Source organism: Hemibagrus wyckioides, linkage group LG01 (assembly GCF_019097595.1).
Source record: "Hemibagrus wyckioides isolate EC202008001 linkage group LG01, SWU_Hwy_1.0, whole genome shotgun sequence".
Lineage (NCBI taxonomy): Eukaryota > Metazoa > Chordata > Actinopteri > Siluriformes > Bagridae > Hemibagrus > Hemibagrus wyckioides.
In genome coordinates this window covers 17,849,748-17,867,265 of record NC_080710.1, presented here as the reverse complement: position 1 = coordinate 17,867,265, position 17,518 = coordinate 17,849,748, and the positions used below count along the sequence as shown (strand labels likewise).

At 38.0% G+C, this 17,518-nt stretch overlaps 1 protein-coding gene across 1 annotated transcript in view; it reads right to left on the bottom strand.

The window, feature by feature from the left end:
• The window catches only part of grik2 (glutamate receptor, ionotropic, kainate 2), a 133,946-nt gene that overhangs the window by 91,459 nt on the left and 24,969 nt on the right, over positions 1 to 17,518 (bottom strand). Inside the window, exons 2-3 of the mRNA XM_058395936.1 lie at positions 2,950 to 3,117; positions 2,247 to 2,504 (exon numbers count right to left, since the gene is read on the bottom strand). Of these exons, the coding sequence (XP_058251919.1) occupies positions 2,247 to 2,504; positions 2,950 to 3,117 (426 nt within the window). The remainder of the gene's footprint in view (positions 1 to 2,246; positions 2,505 to 2,949; positions 3,118 to 17,518) is intronic.

Here is a 17,518-nt window from a genome sequence, read left to right as displayed (position 1 = left end):
ACGGAAGAACCGCAAATTGTGGAAATGTTCATTAAAATGTCATTACGAGTATTCGTGAAAATGGCTCTTTTATAGAGATGAAATCATCAAAGCACTTATTAGGGCACAAATGCAGAAGCCTTAAATTACAATGCCACTTAGGAAAAATGGCAGCGTGACACTCTAAACAATCTAGGGAACACTAGCCAAGCATATGATGGGCTAGCTCCTTCATTACTGTGAATGGCACCGCTGGTTTGGTGCACTCACACAGATCAAATTGAAACAGATTACTGAAGGGGTCCTAGGAGACATTGGGTGCACTCCAGCAGCGCTTGTCTCAATTCAAGCTCTTGCCTCAAGCTTGAAGTATATTTCAAACACTCAGCTTTAGCCTATGTAAGCACACACACACACACACACACACACACATATAAATATATTGTCATTGTTGTAACTTTGTATATATGTAATGGTATTGTCGTTGAACTAAATAAAGCTATTCATGCATTATTATATATATATATATATATATATATATATATATATATATATATATATATATAATGAATATATATATTACATAACGTAGACCTAACCAATCAGTAAAGCAAATCCAGTCATCACAGACACCTAAATGTAAACACAACCATGATACGATTATAATTTGCTTTAAGGTGTTTTAATATGTACATGATTGTGATACTCATTTTACAGTATTTATTTGAAATATATTATGTACCATATACTGTACCATGTTGTAAGTGTAAACTCCTAGTGCATCTAATCATCCAGGATAACTTTATACTGCAAGTCTATTACACCTTCAGCCACACAATCAAGCTCTGTCTTCAGTCAGCCTTACTGTTAGTCTGTAGTCTATACTGACCTTTACGCAATTTAGCAGAGAAAAAAGTAATTGATGTGGGTCAAACACACATATAAATGAATTACATGCTTTGGGGACACAGTAAATTACCTTTCTGCTAAGGAAAAAAGTATGCCACAGTGCAGTGTGTATAGCCAATTCCATTTTATTGTTCTGGCCTGTAGTTATATGCTCCCTCTCAGAGGGAACCTCAGCTTAATACAAGGGGAAAAAAGGGAGCATTTCAAAGGCAAATTTTAAAGTCATGTTTCCAGTTTCAAAGGTCTCAAACAGGGCTTATGTTTGGTTTGGGAAGTGTCACTCTGTACTGCCATGATAAGAACAGACGAGATGAAAAGGGTCGTTTCTTTCTGCTTCTAGACAGTCCGCATACCGGCCTATCCCTCGTATGAATAATTTTACATTCAGCAATCTCTCATGGAGGACAGAGCTTTAGGATGGCAGGTTGAGACTAGTCCTGCCTGCTCTGCTTCTCCAATATATAAAGTTAAGACATTAGATGAATGCAGTAATGTCTATTGATCTGCTTGTTTAGGTGTTTGTTCATGGTTAACCATTATGCTTGAATGAGCTATTAATCTAGCAGCAAACATAGCTAATTCATGAATTCTAATTACAGGTGGACTCATCCATGCAACTAGCAAGGCACATCTTTATTACTTCCCTCTCACAATGAAAGGCTCTTGCATGTTGTGCAGCATATCTGCACAAGTGGCTCTTGGTCCTCAGCTGGTGTTACACTCACATATCCAGGACTTGTGACAGAAAATCAAGGCACTATTAACCCCGGTGAAAGTTGGCCATGTCCATTTATCCCTTAATTAATCTAAGCATTGAAAAAACACAGTGATCAATTCTATCTTGAAGTTCAGACTCTGCCAGGAGACCTCAGTGCCTGCAGCAAAACTCAATGCCATAGGCAATGTGACCTTACATTTCCTGCTCTAGACAAGTCTGCTAGCATGTTATCATTGCATAGAACAGTGTTGCATTGTCCATGGCATAGAACAATGTTGTGCAAGCAGGCCTACTGTAAAGTGAATATAAAATAAGAGCGATGAATTGCAGAATGGCTGTAGGCTACAGGGAGCTTGAAGAAATCCTGTATATACACTCCAGGAAAGCTGGCAAGATGTCCTGTCTGCTGGCTACTAAGCTGAACCCTGGCATATGGCATATGTAGCCTGACTGCTGAGGTATGTGCACCTGCTGTTATAACAGAACCTGTCATCCTGGGGCTTTGGCTACTCCAAAGATCAGACAAAAATCGTTTAAAATCCCATGCTATAACTCAGATTCAGGTTTGGGAAAGATAAAGCTGCTTAAGAGCCTGTAGAGGACAAGGGCTACTATAGGATGCCAACAAGCAAATTCTCACCTGTGCTGTCATCGTACACCACAGTGACCATCCTCCACTTGAAAAAGTGCACCAGGTCTAGGATGGCCCTGCTGAGGGAGGAGAAGTCAGGGTAGAGGCTGACGTAGAATGAGTCACGGTTGTCTGACACTTGGTGCTTCCATTTGGTCTGGATGTGTGGCACCCCCAGTGCGTTGCAGATGGACTGGACTGCATTGGCTGAAGAACTATGAGAGGGGCCAAAAATGGCTGCCACTCCCAGAGAGAGTTGATCACAGGCTAGGGAAGGAATACAACACTTTAAAGGGTCAAATATAAAATAAATAAACCTAATATTTAACAGCACCCTACCATTAATAACAATCTACCATTACTTAAGATAAATCTACCAACTCTATAATATATGTAACATGAAGTTCACAGTTCTATTATATATTTTTGTACTAGTTTAACTGAAACGAACAAACAAAACTTCCCTATTATGTAATTATACATCAATATAAAAATAATTTGTACTGTATAATGTTAACAATAATACACTTTTTATCTCTGGTGTGGAAACTGTAATAACCTTTTCCATTATCTCCAATTATCTTGTTTATCTGCTAAGTCACCAGCAATGTATTGCCTATTAACAAGGCTTATTATAAAGTGCACAAGTCTGCTCGGGTGGGTGGGTTTTATGAGTGTGATTCACTGAGTACAAATATCCTGAGTGGCATACCTTTTCTGGAAGCCTCAAAACTGTCATGGATGTTTATCCTTTGGATGTCATATGTTAGTGTTGTGTTTGGCAGTAGGGTTCTGTTTCTGTTGATTGTATTTAAAGCAAACTTAAAGGCTAGCTCCTCAGCACCAGATGGTCCACTTTCAATGGATTCAAATATTCCTCCTAGAATGAAAGAGAAAAAAAGAGAGAAAACTGGTTTAATTTCACATTTAGGCATTATGCTTAATGATTCCTTTATTAAACAAGGATTTTTTTTGTTGTTCAAAAAATAAATAAATAAATAAATAAAATAATATATATTTAAAAAAAAAAATAAAAAAAAAATATATATATATATATATATATATATATATATATATATATATACATATATATATATATTACAGGGTACAGAAATAGAGCCATTACAAAAAGGTGAAAATATATTATAATGCATATTTTTTTTGTACATCATTTCAAGAGAGTCATCTACACCACTGCCATTGTCTTGAGAATTGTTTTGACAGAAAATAGATGACTTGATCTTGGCCATATTGGAGACTCTTAAATCAATGGGACCTGATTGGCCAGTGGCTCAGGTCTCAGGGAGCAGAAAGACATGACCAGTAGAGACTGAAGTGTTTTATTGGGATCAGCCTGTGATTTACCCCTGTTTGCTCAGTGTAAAGTAAGTGCAAAGCTGAACTCCATTTTTATTTGCACTACTTAGAGGGAACTCTTGAGGTAATTTCATTCATTTCAACCATTCATTAATTCGTTCCTTCACCACTTTATCCTTTATGTCTTGTCCAGGGAATACTAGGTATGAGGTGGGAATATACCCTGAATGGGATGCTGTTCCACTACAGGGCATCATTCGCACACACATTCACACCTTGATCCTGGGTGGTGGAAAAAAACCTACACAAACTTGAAACACATGAAACTCCATAGAGACAGTAATTCAAGCCCAAAATCAAACCATGATTCCCAGAGCTGTGAGGCAAAACACATCCCACTGCATCCCCATGAAACCACATTTCTTGATGTGATATGTAAAGTTTCAAAATTTATTTGATAAAAAAACACAACTAGATCTTAAGGGCTGCTATGCAGAATAATCGGTTAATGAATCACCAACAGAGTGCAATCTGACAAATGTTGCATTGTTCTAGTTGTACAATACAGCTGCTCTGTGTTTTCTTTCTGTGAATGCAGATTTTTCCCAATAAATGTATCAAATTAATTTATTAGCTTTCATAGTAAGTTGTCACGCACAAATTTTGTCCAGTGCTCCCATATACATTTCATACCATACTGCAATATCTTCTCCTTTCTAGTAGGCAACCTATTTTCTCCACAAAAACAAGGACAGCTTAACATTTAGTTGGCTCAGATGTGTATGGAATAGACAGGAAATATGCTCATATGTGGATTTCACAGCCAAGTAATATACAGTTATACTATATATTACTCCCCTTTTAAATAATATCTCATAATATTTTCTATCTATATAGTAACACAGAGTGTAAAGAAACAGAGAAGGTCTGTGATGGTAACAAGAATGTGGCAAAGTTTCTCCTTCATTAATATTCCTCCCATGGGGGAAGCCTATTTTGCATGGCATAATGAGTTTGAAGGAATTAATAACTATCAGTTAAGAGGGATGTTCTATAATTGGAAGCCTGCATTTGGAACCATCTTTTCACACAGAAGGAGCACATTTGTGGCTAAAGTCCTTCCTCTGGCTCCAATGAAATGATAATGCAGTGTGATAATGCAGACAAGTAGAGGAAACATTAGTGAAAGTGAAAAGAGCAGTAAAACGGATCTAGTAAATGACTAGAGGAGTATGAAGCTGGATGAGTACTGAAGTGAAGTAGACTCATGTTGAAGATTCTAGACCGACTTTTAAAGAGATGTCTCTTTTAATCTCTCTCTCTCTTTCTCTTTTAGGGCTTTAATCCTCAAAACACTATAAAAATAACAATCCTATGCCATGATCATTAACATCTACTTTCCCATTGTTTTAGGATTTGGGTTCATATAAACATAACACCTGCTTAACAATGAGCGATTAAGCATTTAATTACAATTTCACCCACCACAACATCAACTTGGAATATTTTTTCACTGTTTTTGATTTTGTTTTGAGTTGTTGTTGTTGTTGTTTAGAATTTCCCCATTTCCACCAGCCAGCTCTCCCATCTCATATGACAGCTAACAACCAGGGACAGTGAAGGATAACACATGCTTCCTTCAAGACATGTAAAGGCAGCTACCGTCTGCATAACAGCAGAGTTTAACACATTCAGAGAAAAGAGCTTTCTGCCCTTTTCCACATACCTGGTCCTACAAGTTAGAGGGCATAGCCAACTTTTCCTCCAACTACAAGTGGCACCACTCGATTATTGTTTTTTATTATTATTATGATCGATTATGCTTATTGTGAAGAGAAAATGTAAGTCTTTAGGAATCCTTTATAAAGAAACTATTTCTGAAGGTCTTAGAAATTTAACTGTGTTCGCTACCCTAAGAATTAATGTGCCATGCTATTCATCTTATGTAAATACATGAGGATAGGTATCTACTAATGTTATGTGGGTAACTTCTTTTACTCTTAGTGATTACTATATAGCTTCTATGTCATTCATAAGGACATGAACATACATATACTTCACCCTAATATCACTAACAATTCAGAGGTCACCAAAAGACATGACATAACATGCCTTCATTAATCAATAACCTCTAAATGTCTCTAAGCTGTAGCTTTGAAGCTCAACCAAAATAACAACAAAAAAACACCATCCATTGTAATGTGTTTCATGTGTGCTTAATATTATACCTTTGCTCATTATAGTCTCACAGTTGAGCTTCTATTTGACTGCCCTGGTATCCTCTAGCCTGAAGGCCAGCAATGACTGATCTGGTTCGGCTGGGCACCAGTCTTGTGAGCAATGCCCTGTGTCCGCCCGCAGCATGTGTCAAACCCATGTGTGACACGGCGTTCAATAGTACACTCAGCAGCCGTGACATATTCTTCTCAACCACAGCAGCGACACAATCAATAATAGCACAATAGACTCATTTCTGCATTGAATGGAAACACTTACTTAAAAGAGGCACCGATTTCCCAGTGTTTATATTTCACATAGCAGCAGGCAAAGGAATAAGGAAAAGCAGCGATTTTCTTCATAAAAAAGGATAAAAGGGTCTTCAATTGGATATTTCCACTGCAACAATAAAGAGCAATAAACTTGAAAGCCAGTGTGAAAGCAATCATCATTTTAACAGATGATCAATCTGTTATGATCATGCTTAGATCACACTGAAAACTGATCAATACTTGAACGCCTTGAGTATCAAATTTTACAGCTGAAGTGGAAGGCAGGAACTAAGCATTATATTTATACCCATTTTGATAAATACTACAGACATTTTTTCTGCAACTCTTAGCTTTTCCACTGTCTTTTCATGCCACTGTTAATAAAACAATACGTCAGATTTCTTTTAGCTTATTTATGATCTAAAACCGCTTACCACTGAATTACTGCTAGAATAGCAATAACATACAATAACATAAGAAGCACACAAGGCTTATTAAACCAGCAAAGGCCCTAGGATTAAACAAAAACTTCATCTATCCAACCATCCAGCAATTTGTTCTCTACACTGCTTATCCTACTGGGTACCTGGAACTTGGAGAGACTCGGGGCACGATGCAGGGTACTTCCTGAACAGAATGCCAGTCAATTGCAGGGCGCAAATCACACACCAATTTACACACCATGGACAAATTAGAAATGCCAGTCAGCCTACAACGCATGTGTTTGGACTGGGGGAGGAAGCCAGAGTACCAGGAGGAAACCCTCAAGGCACTGAGCATGCAAACTCTACACACATATGGCGGAGGAGGGAATTGAACCCCCAACCCTGGAGGTATGAGGCAAACACGCTAACCACTAAGCCTTAATAAAGCAGCAATTTGACTTATTTGAGTAAATATACTTTAGAGAAATTACTATTGACACAACACAAAGAAAACTCAATTACTCAATTACTGTAAGACAGGAGTTGCAGAAGGATCTTCTCCCACTAAGAATCAATAATGAATACATTTCTTACAAAATGTGTAATGTTACATTATTATTAACACTCCAAATGTTTCCTTTACACACAAATATCTCTGCCATGACCTCTCCAGCCAAACAGATATCTGACAATATGCACAAATAACTGATGTCTGCTCCAGTTCTGATTTTTTAGATGACTATTTTTTGTTTAAATAGCTTAATAAGCATTTTGTTTCACTCATGACATTGAATTTTCTACCAATTTAGTCCCATCTCATTTTCTAGGCCTTTACACCAGATCCAGGAGTAATCCAGGAGGTTGATGACTTGAGATGTTGAGCCTCTTTATTTTGAACTACTGCTTATAGTGTCTGAGCCTGGAATGTGGTTGGTTTATGTGAACAAATAGACAACAGGGATTTGGCCAGTGTAGCTGTAATTGACAGAGGAAAAGGGGAAATAAAGTGATTCTTCTCACCCACAAAGAAGAGGCAATTGTGCTATTTTAGAGACTCTTATACTACAATTCACAGAGAATTAAATGGTTTAGTTGATTAGCCATTTACATACACTCACTCTCCAAAAAAAAGCATTTATAGGCTAAAGTGTGAGACTCCCAGTTTAGGCTTATATTCTACTGTGTGCACAGCTTAAGCTCCAGGTGATAAAGTTAAAGAAGTTAAGATTACATTTGCAAATCTGACTCGGACACATTTAGGATAATTAACAATGTGGTACTTAAGAAGCTATCTCTATATTTCATTATGAATTACCAAGTGACTTTCCTAATAGACACTGAGTTACTGTGCATCTGTCTTTAGTGGACAGGGAAACATCATTAGTGGAAGCATCATTATTACTTAATGCTAAAGCACTATGGGCACTATGGGCCTTCTATCTTTAGTATCCATTTGTCTTTCAGTCTCTCTCTCTCTCTCTCTCTCTCTCTCTCTTTTCCTCATGTTAAGATTCCACACGCTCCTCAGGAATCAATAGATGCACTTGCTGCTATCTTGGCATGTCTGCTCTTCACTATAAAAGGCTAGGGAGGCTACCTTTGATGAATATATTCAGTAATCCAGTCAATCGGGAGGTTTTAATGCCGTTGAGCAAACTATAATAGCTTTGATTGTGGGTTACCACTTTATTTGAGCAGTGAAACTGAGATGCATAGCACTAAGGGTTTCAGAGTGGTTTAGCTTCACACCGTAAAAGTTGAAAGAAAATTAGTAAAACTGTGGTGTCTATGTGAATATTCTAGCATAACACTTCACACTCTGGCTTACCATGTGTCTGGAACTGAAAAACAAAGGGCTGCTCACATATGTACAAAAGCTGTGCAGTTTCAAAATGACCTAAAATAACACAGAGCCACAAGTTATACTGGGAACCACTATAAACTAAAGAGAGATCACCAGCATGACCTCTGTCTCAATGGGCTATGTGCCAGAAAATAGCTGTAAGCAGTTATATATAATTGAAACAGGGTCAGAGCTACCCAGCACAATCTTTCACATAAAGTATAAGACTAGTTCACATAAACTCAGCAAACCTGTAGAATATAAAGAATGTGGTAATGAGGCCACTGGTAGTCATTTTATCCTTGTTTTCTAAAATATAGGACCATACTGTCTTTGCAGGAAACTGTACCATCCAGATTTAGTGACCAATGAATATTAGGGGTATTTATTTGCTCAATGAGGTGAAGAGAATGTACTGTCCTGCACTCAAAATATAGCCTACAATAAAAAAGCTGTCCTTAGACCAAGTGTTGTCCAGTTAAGAAGGCACTTTTTCATGTCCAGACAAGGAGGCCACAAGGAAGTTTGGGAATTTTCGCATTGGGTTAAGATGCACACTGCATTTTCCTCTCATATCTCTCTCTCTTTCTGTCTCTCTTTCTCTAACACACAAACACACACACACACATACACAATGTAGACGGTCATCACCCCATCACTAAGACATTTGTGTATGCATGTACATAAGGCAACAATGGAGAGGAAGCACAGAAACAGGTAAAAGCTTTTGCTCTCAAATGCAGGAAAAGTGATGAAAAATAAATGAAATATTCAGCAACATACTGCTGGTAATAGTCATGACATGGAGAGCACTGTTGAGAAAACAGATACTCAGAGCCATAGCCTAGATAGCTAAATAAGACCAATGATTGATAAATAATCTTTTATATCAACTTGCTTGTTCTAGAATTTTCACACAACACTTCCTTCTTTATTGCTATATATTTTATTAATGTGTAATTATACTTCACATCTAATAAAACCCTATGCCAAACGAAATATCTCTAGCAACACTGTAACTGTTAGATCCCCTTCTCTTTTTTCCATAATGTTAATGTTATAAATATTGTATGTCTGTCTCACACACAGAGCTTTGAACACAGATTTCAGTTGGCTATGAGGCTTATTCTGACAATGCTGGTATAAATGAATGGACACTGGAATAGTCTGTATCAGTACAGATTTTTTAGAGATAGAATATATGTTTGCTGTAGTGATTCTCCTTGGGGGTGTACCAAAAGGAGAATTTAAAGATTATTATGATGATGATTTTTTTTTTACATGTACTCCCACATACATGTATACTTCCAGTTAGATTCTACTGTATGTTCATTTCTCCACTATATGTGCCTAGCTTTTAGAAAACCTGTCTCTTGGCAGGCAGCCTCCTACACTAGCCCACATATAGTATTTTCTCATATAATAGCTTAGTGTGAAGGAAAAGCAATGATGAATTCAACAATATTGTGTTTGTTCCAAATCAAGGACATCATGTCTAAGGAAACTGTCTCACTCATCACGCATCCCTCTCTTCCTTAGCTTCTTACCCAGTTTAAAAGCCCTGTTCAAGGGCAAATGCACAGATTGACTGATGATGACTAGGATCCTCTATTGATCTTCTGAATGCGATTAATACGTGGATATCTGATCCGATCCAATCTTCATCTTCTTGCCAAATGTCTCGCAAATATCATAATGATGGCTGCTCACTATAGGATCTTTGCTATTAGCATTACACATTTTACATCTATATATATACATATCCTCCTCTTAACTGCTAATAGCTGTTTATATGAGTTAGCTCCTCTCCACACAACATAAGAGACTGTGATGGCTTTCCAAGAACTAACTTTAACCCTAATAAGACACCACATAGAAGTGATCTCAGCTGAGTGTGAAACATTAATAATTACTCAGTAGCTCCATAAACTGCTCATGCACAAATTACTTATGGGCTGCAGCATCTAAAGTTCATGGAAAACTTGTTCCACATTTTCCTTTTCCTCAAAATGTACAGTATGTTTGTCATGAGGAGGATGGGAACTCTCTAATCTATTGTTTTTCAGTATTTTTTAGCATGCACGACATGCATAGGTAATCTCTGCATCTGTCTATCATAGTGACTAGGCAGAGATTCAAAAATGAAGTATAATCCATCTCAATTTGTTTTGAAGGCAAAAAAAATCCCCAGAGAAATTAATTACAGTGCTAGTTTCTGCTTGATGTTACTTTAGAGCTTATTTATGTGGAAAATAGGATATTCTCATTGCCTCTTTCTTTTTCCCTGATAGTGACAGCTTGATGGCTATCAGTGTCATAGTGTCTGCCCAGCGTAACGAGAAGCATAGCGTAGTGTAACCAGCTTATAGGACACATTCCATCTTTATCACAGCTGAGGCTGTGATGCAGGAGACAGGAAGCAGGCTGAAGGATGTGAGGAAACCTGGTGCCCGTGCCAATACTGGCTTTTATTAGACCTCAATATTGACCAAACCTAGAGATTAGTAGACTTACACTAATGCACTTCCTTTTCCCGACTCCTGCAAGTAGTTCTCAAAGGTTAAAACATTAACCTGAATCCATTCCCAATCTATTTTCCTTTGTTCTTGCAGAAAATTTATATGGTATTCATTTGACTCCCCTAAATACTAGAAAAAGTCTTGAAACACTAAGGACACAAATTCAGAGGATAAATATAGTCAGAGGACTGATGTCCCATCCAAAATACAACCTAACCTACTTGTTCACTTTACAATCACCAAGTCATTCATCTCCAAAGCTTTTAATCAGAGGTTCTATAACTTTTTGCAGCCAGGGATCCTGTAAAATTAATTCCACAGATCATAATTTGAACATAATCTAACCATTGTAATATTACATTTATTATATAAAGGCACACAGTTAAATGTTGCCTATTTATTGAAGCTAAAGAGATGTTCCTGAACTTGAAGTTTATTAATAGTTACAAAATATGAAACAAAAGGCCCAGATACAATCAAGGATTAGCGAAGTAAGGCAAAAATATGAATATGACAGGAATTATTAGGTGCAACAACACAAACAGTAGACAAAAAGACAAAAGCTAGAGTTCTGTGTAAAACACAAGTGAAATGCAGTGGCTGATGGGAGACAACATCCTTTGCCACGTTCAGCGCAACTATTCAACTATGGGTTATGATTTCCACCACTGTAACAAAATGTTTCACAGACCCCACATTAGCAACCACTTTAATCAATAATACTTTTTAATTATTTTTAATGTGGTGCTTTTGGATAAGTGAAAAGATGCACTAGTGTATACCACAAACATTAAGTACCATTTGGAGCAATGTGACACTTGGCGATTCACTGATGCAATCTCCATTTTATCCTTTTTTTTTCTGAAACTGTTTTAATAGCAAACCTTTCCGAAGTGAGACCTTAAAAACCGACCACCATCTCACCATCTGTTTCTGCGAGACAACCCTTTAAACAAATGAAATACAGTAAGTTTATGGAGTTTCGTTTTCTCCTCAACTGACAAGCTTCATAGTAAAATAAAACTTCACAGCAAGACTGGCTTTTTGACTTCAATTATGAAAAAAAAAATCTTTTTCCCACAGATGGTTATGAACAAAAGGTCTCAGGTCAGATCTCAGAAAGCCTGCAGAGTGTGACTAACCAAAAAACTAAACACACAAAAAAAAATGAATCTGTTGCCCACGTGTTGAAAAGCTGATTCTAAAGAATGTATCTGACCCGTAGATTAATGGGAATTCTAGCTTAAAGTGCTCTTTAGACAGTTGTGAATCCACCAGGGAGTAAAGCTCAGGATCCTCAGCAACAAAGCTGACAAAATGGCTGAGAGCACACCAGAACATACTGTGTTAACACAGCTAATTTCTTACCTGCTGAGGTGAGCAATTAGTCGCTCTGGCCGTATGCTCTTTCATTTCTGTCTTTGGATGGTACCACTTTGTGAATAGACTTCAGCATAAATCCTATTATTTCTCTTCCTCTTCATGCCTCCCCTCAGCCTATCGATTTGCCTAACAATGCTACGACTTCTTCCAGCTTGACTCCCCCACTTTGGATCAACTCCACGAGCGTCTCGAAAATGCTGCCTTTTTCTTCTTCTTTTTTAATGAGCATTCTTTTTGAACTTGGCCGTAGCTTATTGATTTTCCACTCGCAGTCAAGTGTGTGATATGATCTCAGCAGCATGGATAGAGATATGATTGGGAAGAAGTGCCCAGATATCATTTTCACTCATTTCTTAGATGGTTTAGTCCCTGACACAGGACCGTGTGATAATCCTTGTCCAGGATAAGATCAGCCTTAAATCTAATGAGATATGAATATGTGTCTCATGAGGCTCATCATCTTCATGTGGGAGTCTGGGTAAATGATCACACTATCTCTTGGTGGTGAAGATTAATCTAGTTGTACATCTTTGCATTCAAAATCATCCATAAGGGGCTCATAGGCCAGGAGTAGATCAATAGTGTATCTGTACATAGGCTCCCTTCTGAACACTTACTGAAGCTTAGCCTCAAGGGTCAACTCTTAAACAGCAAGGAACAGCAAGATAAAAGGATAAACAGAAAATCCTGGACCACAGACTGTTTTACCTGTTTTATATATTTTTTAAATTGTTTCTTTTTCCCGGGGAAAAAACAAGTGGTGTTGGTTTTCACAGTTACAAAGAAGCCTCTGTGATTCCCATGACTGCGATCCACAGCTCGGAACAATTGGACAGGTAAGAGCTATTCTAGTCCCAAGAAGCAGAGAGATCTATTTTTTGTAAGCCTGGAAGAAAAAGAGGGTTAGCATTACAAAGACATACCCTATTTAAAGGGAAGTGCTTCCATCATCATGTCGAGAATTATTCCCAGCACATTTGTCATCTTGTTCAGAATACATTTCCCTGTGAATTGGGGCCAGGACCCTATTTATCCGTTTGAAAATTTCTAAAGGTACCTGGATAAAATTGAGCCGATGCGTTTTTGTGTGTGTGTGTGTGTGTGTGGGTGGGTGGGTGTGTGTGGGTGTGTGTGTCAAGATATGAGAGCAATGGGTTTTGGTTATAAATCCAGAATGAATATTTTCCCTTTTTTTTTATAAAATTGTCGCTGGTGTGTTTGGATGAGAGATAATGAGAAAACAAAGGGTAGCAAATCAAATTGACAGAAATTCTATTTTCTGGTAGAGAAAACAGAAACATCAGTGTGTGTGCTGAATTATAATGTCAGGCCAACATGGCTGAAGTACCGAAGGCTCTTTTCTGTGGCATGATCAAATACAAAACGTCAAGCATGATTTCTCAGTAGAATATGCAGATATCATTGTTTCTTTCCAGCTGTGTTCACCAACATGCTGGACTTGCCTGTGTGTGTGTGTGTGTGTGTGTATGTGTGTGTGTCTGTGAGAATGTGCACTGCATGTTTCCTCACACATTTCCTTCATAACAAGACAAGGGTCATGGCTTTCTGTGCTGGTTGCTCGGCCCTGGCTGACTGAATGGACTACGGCTGCTCATTTTAACTAATGAACTACATATCAGCTGCAAGGTCATGGGCAGGTGGATTCCATGGCAACAGAGGAACCTTTGCAGGTCTTTGCACGGGTGGGCAGGCCATAGCAAACTGACACTCCAACCCCCCATCTCCACTTTCATTTAGCTGCTTCTTTGGGAATCTTCAAGATGGATGCAGTAAAAGGACAGCAGTAATGAACTCGTTTCCTCCGATTTTTTTTAAAAGACTGATGACTGCCATAGTTAGGCCTCTGTTCCCTGTAGCCTCATGTATCCTCATGTAGCCTCAAATAGCCTTTTTTATGCACAGGTAGAACAGAGTACCCTAGTTCATGTGGCCATGATGAAAAGCATGAACTGCAGAAACCATTCACATCTCATAGATCCTCAGACTTTTCTTTATGCAGAGAGGATGCTGCACTGACTTTTGAAAAAGACGCATAAACAACTAAGCCTTGTCACTGTATATAACTCAAGGAATAAAGCTGTTCTTATTACTTCTTTACAGATGTAATAATATTTCCCCTCAGAATACGCCAGGGGCTGTGATTTTCATTTTGACAGATCTTGAATAGTTTGGTTCTCATCATCAAGGCATCAAAAAGCCTTGGGTGTAGACCAAGAAATAAACAAATCTTTTAACCAGCCATGACAACTTCCCCATGGAAATCTACACAAAGTCTAAATACATCTGAATCTCTCTCTCTCTCTCTCTCTCTCTCTCTCTCTCTCTCAGTGTTCAGTGATATCACCCAGCCTTTGTCAACCCCAGATTTGTCTTAATGTTTAAGACAAAACATCAAAGATTTGCTCAAAGAATGTTAAGAGACCTGAGCCTGATGACAAAAAAAAACCCCTCGGAAACACGTAGTGACGGTAGTCCTTTATAAATATTCATAAAGGCTCTTAAAAGCAGGTAATCACTTTCAGTGTTCTGCATAATGTTGCCTATTTATTCAAAATGCTTGGGCGTGTGGGGAAAATTTGCTGCGTGAGTCGTGTTTGTGTGGAATCAGTGAGCTTCAGAGACAGAAGAGTGGAGTGTGTGGCACAGAAAACGCTTTAATGTTTGGGGTTTGTAAATGGAGGTGGGAAGCCCCTAAGTGGCATGAAGCCTCTAAGTGGCATCTGTGTGTAAGGCTGTAAATAAATGAGTCTCACAGTCACATAGGCATATTATGGGTGCTAATTCATTCGGAAACTGAAGATCACCAGCCCGCAATTAAGGGTCACACTCACAGTGGGAGTGAGATCAAAATCTAAGCATATCTACAGAGCATATCTACAATACACACACACACAGACACACATATATATGTAATGTCATGTCAATGTCTCATTCACTTTCATCTTATCAGTTATGCTTTATAAAAAGCTTTATAATCCACACACACACACACACTCATTGGTACCTCTTCTCTTGCCCAGAGGACTTTTTGAGTCAAATCTAAAGCCATGTTACACCACAACCCACACAGTCACCAGCAGCCACCAAGTCCTCAGCATGGTGCAAGTTCAAACCTCCTACACAATCTCGTCTCCACCTGTTTGGGTTTAAAGCTGTTCCTGACACCACCTCCGCTACCCACACACACAAACACACACATAATTGAGAGCTGAAATACAAACACATTCTATCCAAGCATGAACCCAAACTGAGAAACACACACAGACTGCAGGAGGTGCAGGAGGAGATTCTTAGCATTGCAGGCCCAGACAGTGTAATAACAACCCTGTATGAGCTGCTATGCCACCTCACCCACATAAGATAATAATATGTGTTTGTAGATTTGGGTCTCTCATAAGCACAGTGCTGTCAGGCTGTGAACACATTCGCTGTGGCATCATGTCTCACCATGGAAAGGCAGAGTGTCTGTGACAGACTGTCACAATGTGTTGGCGAATTTGACATTACATGGACCTAATAACATACTTTATATGAGGCAACTAGCTACTGTAGTAGACAATCATCTGCCATCTCTTTTAGATCATGGACACTTTATGGCTGTACTGCTAAATGACAATAACTACTCTTTCTGTTAAAAGACTATCATAAAAAGAGTTGTAGATATTCAGTGTTTATATATACTTGGATGAAAAAAGGGAAAACCTGTCAGAAATTCTGGGAAATGATGGAAGATTAAGCATTCTTCTATAAATATACTTTGACATCTCAACTTAAAAAAAAATATATACATATATATATATTATGATATATAAAATGACATAAACTGCGTACCAAATGAATTACTACAAAATATACACATAAACTATGCAGTATGCACTATAGCATCTAGTGTACAAATTTTAGAAGGGTGATATCATCTCAAATGGAACACTAACAGAAGTATAAACCATTTCTCGGTTGATGGCAAATCACGTCACATAAATCATGTAATGCAATGCCACTAGCTTTAGCAGCATATGGGGAATTTTTCAAACATTGATCAGACATTTGGAAGATGTCTTGTCCAATGGAGTGTCATCTCATCCAGCATCAGCATCTTGTTGCCTCGCCCCTCTAATGCTCACACTTGAATTGGACTTCTTTTTCTTGGTATTTTCACTGTTTCACTCTGTTTATACTACAAAATGGTATAGAACAGTGCATTAGTATGATGCTAGAAATAATTTTACTTTCAAACCTTGCCTTGGTGTCTGCCTGAAAAGATCATGTTGGATAAGCAGGTTTAACAAATACAGTGATAAATACAGTCAGTCTGACTAAAGCTGTCTAAAATCTTGATTCCAGTGTTTGATTTTCTCACATGATGAATTTCATGCTTTGATCAAATTTCTAGCTCTCTGGGCCATAGCAAAACCCTTAGGGTGTTTTCACATATAGTTCTTGTTAAATTAAGCATACTCAGTCCTGTTAAAGTGATCCCAAAAGGGAACTAACTGCAAATGGCCTGTATGTTGGGTGTTCACATTACAAGTGGGCTCCAGAGGGGACTTTCTGGAAATTTGAGCATTGATGAGATCTCAGACCACATCTCCTTTCCCATAGTTTTATAGCCAATATGTGTAGCATGGAATAGTGACATTCAAAATGATTGCTTTACGTGATACTATCATTTGGCTGAAATGCTATTATTTGACAGAGCAGACAGAAAGAGATTTGAAGAGAAATACTAGGAACATTTCTGACACTGAACCATCAAAAAAATATACTTGTGTCATAGAGCTACTGATTATAGTGGTAGCTGATGTGAGTGGCAGGAGTAGGCAAAATACATGCATACACTACATATTTTACACACATACTGTATACAATAAATATTGTTTCCGTCACTGACAGAATATTATTATTATTACTGCAGCCTGACAACTTAAGCTCTATAGTTTGACTGCTAGTGCCACAGTTACTCTAATAGTTTATCTGTCATTTTGCTACCAAACACTGCTGACCTTGTTTTGGGCCTAAATGACCTCATGGAAAGACATTTATGTTGTTTTTCTGTTAGCTCTGTGTACACAGCAACTTTCAATTCTATATTCTATATAAATACATCAAATTCTGAAGCAAACTGAGACCACTTTGTTTTCACAATGCTCAGATGAAGTGGCCCACAAAATAAACTAGGAATAAACTCTACTCAGATGGTCTGAGTATACATCACTTGTGGGTCACTTTAGATGGGTCTGGGTTCATTTGTTATGTCACATATGCACAATAAAGTTATGGATCT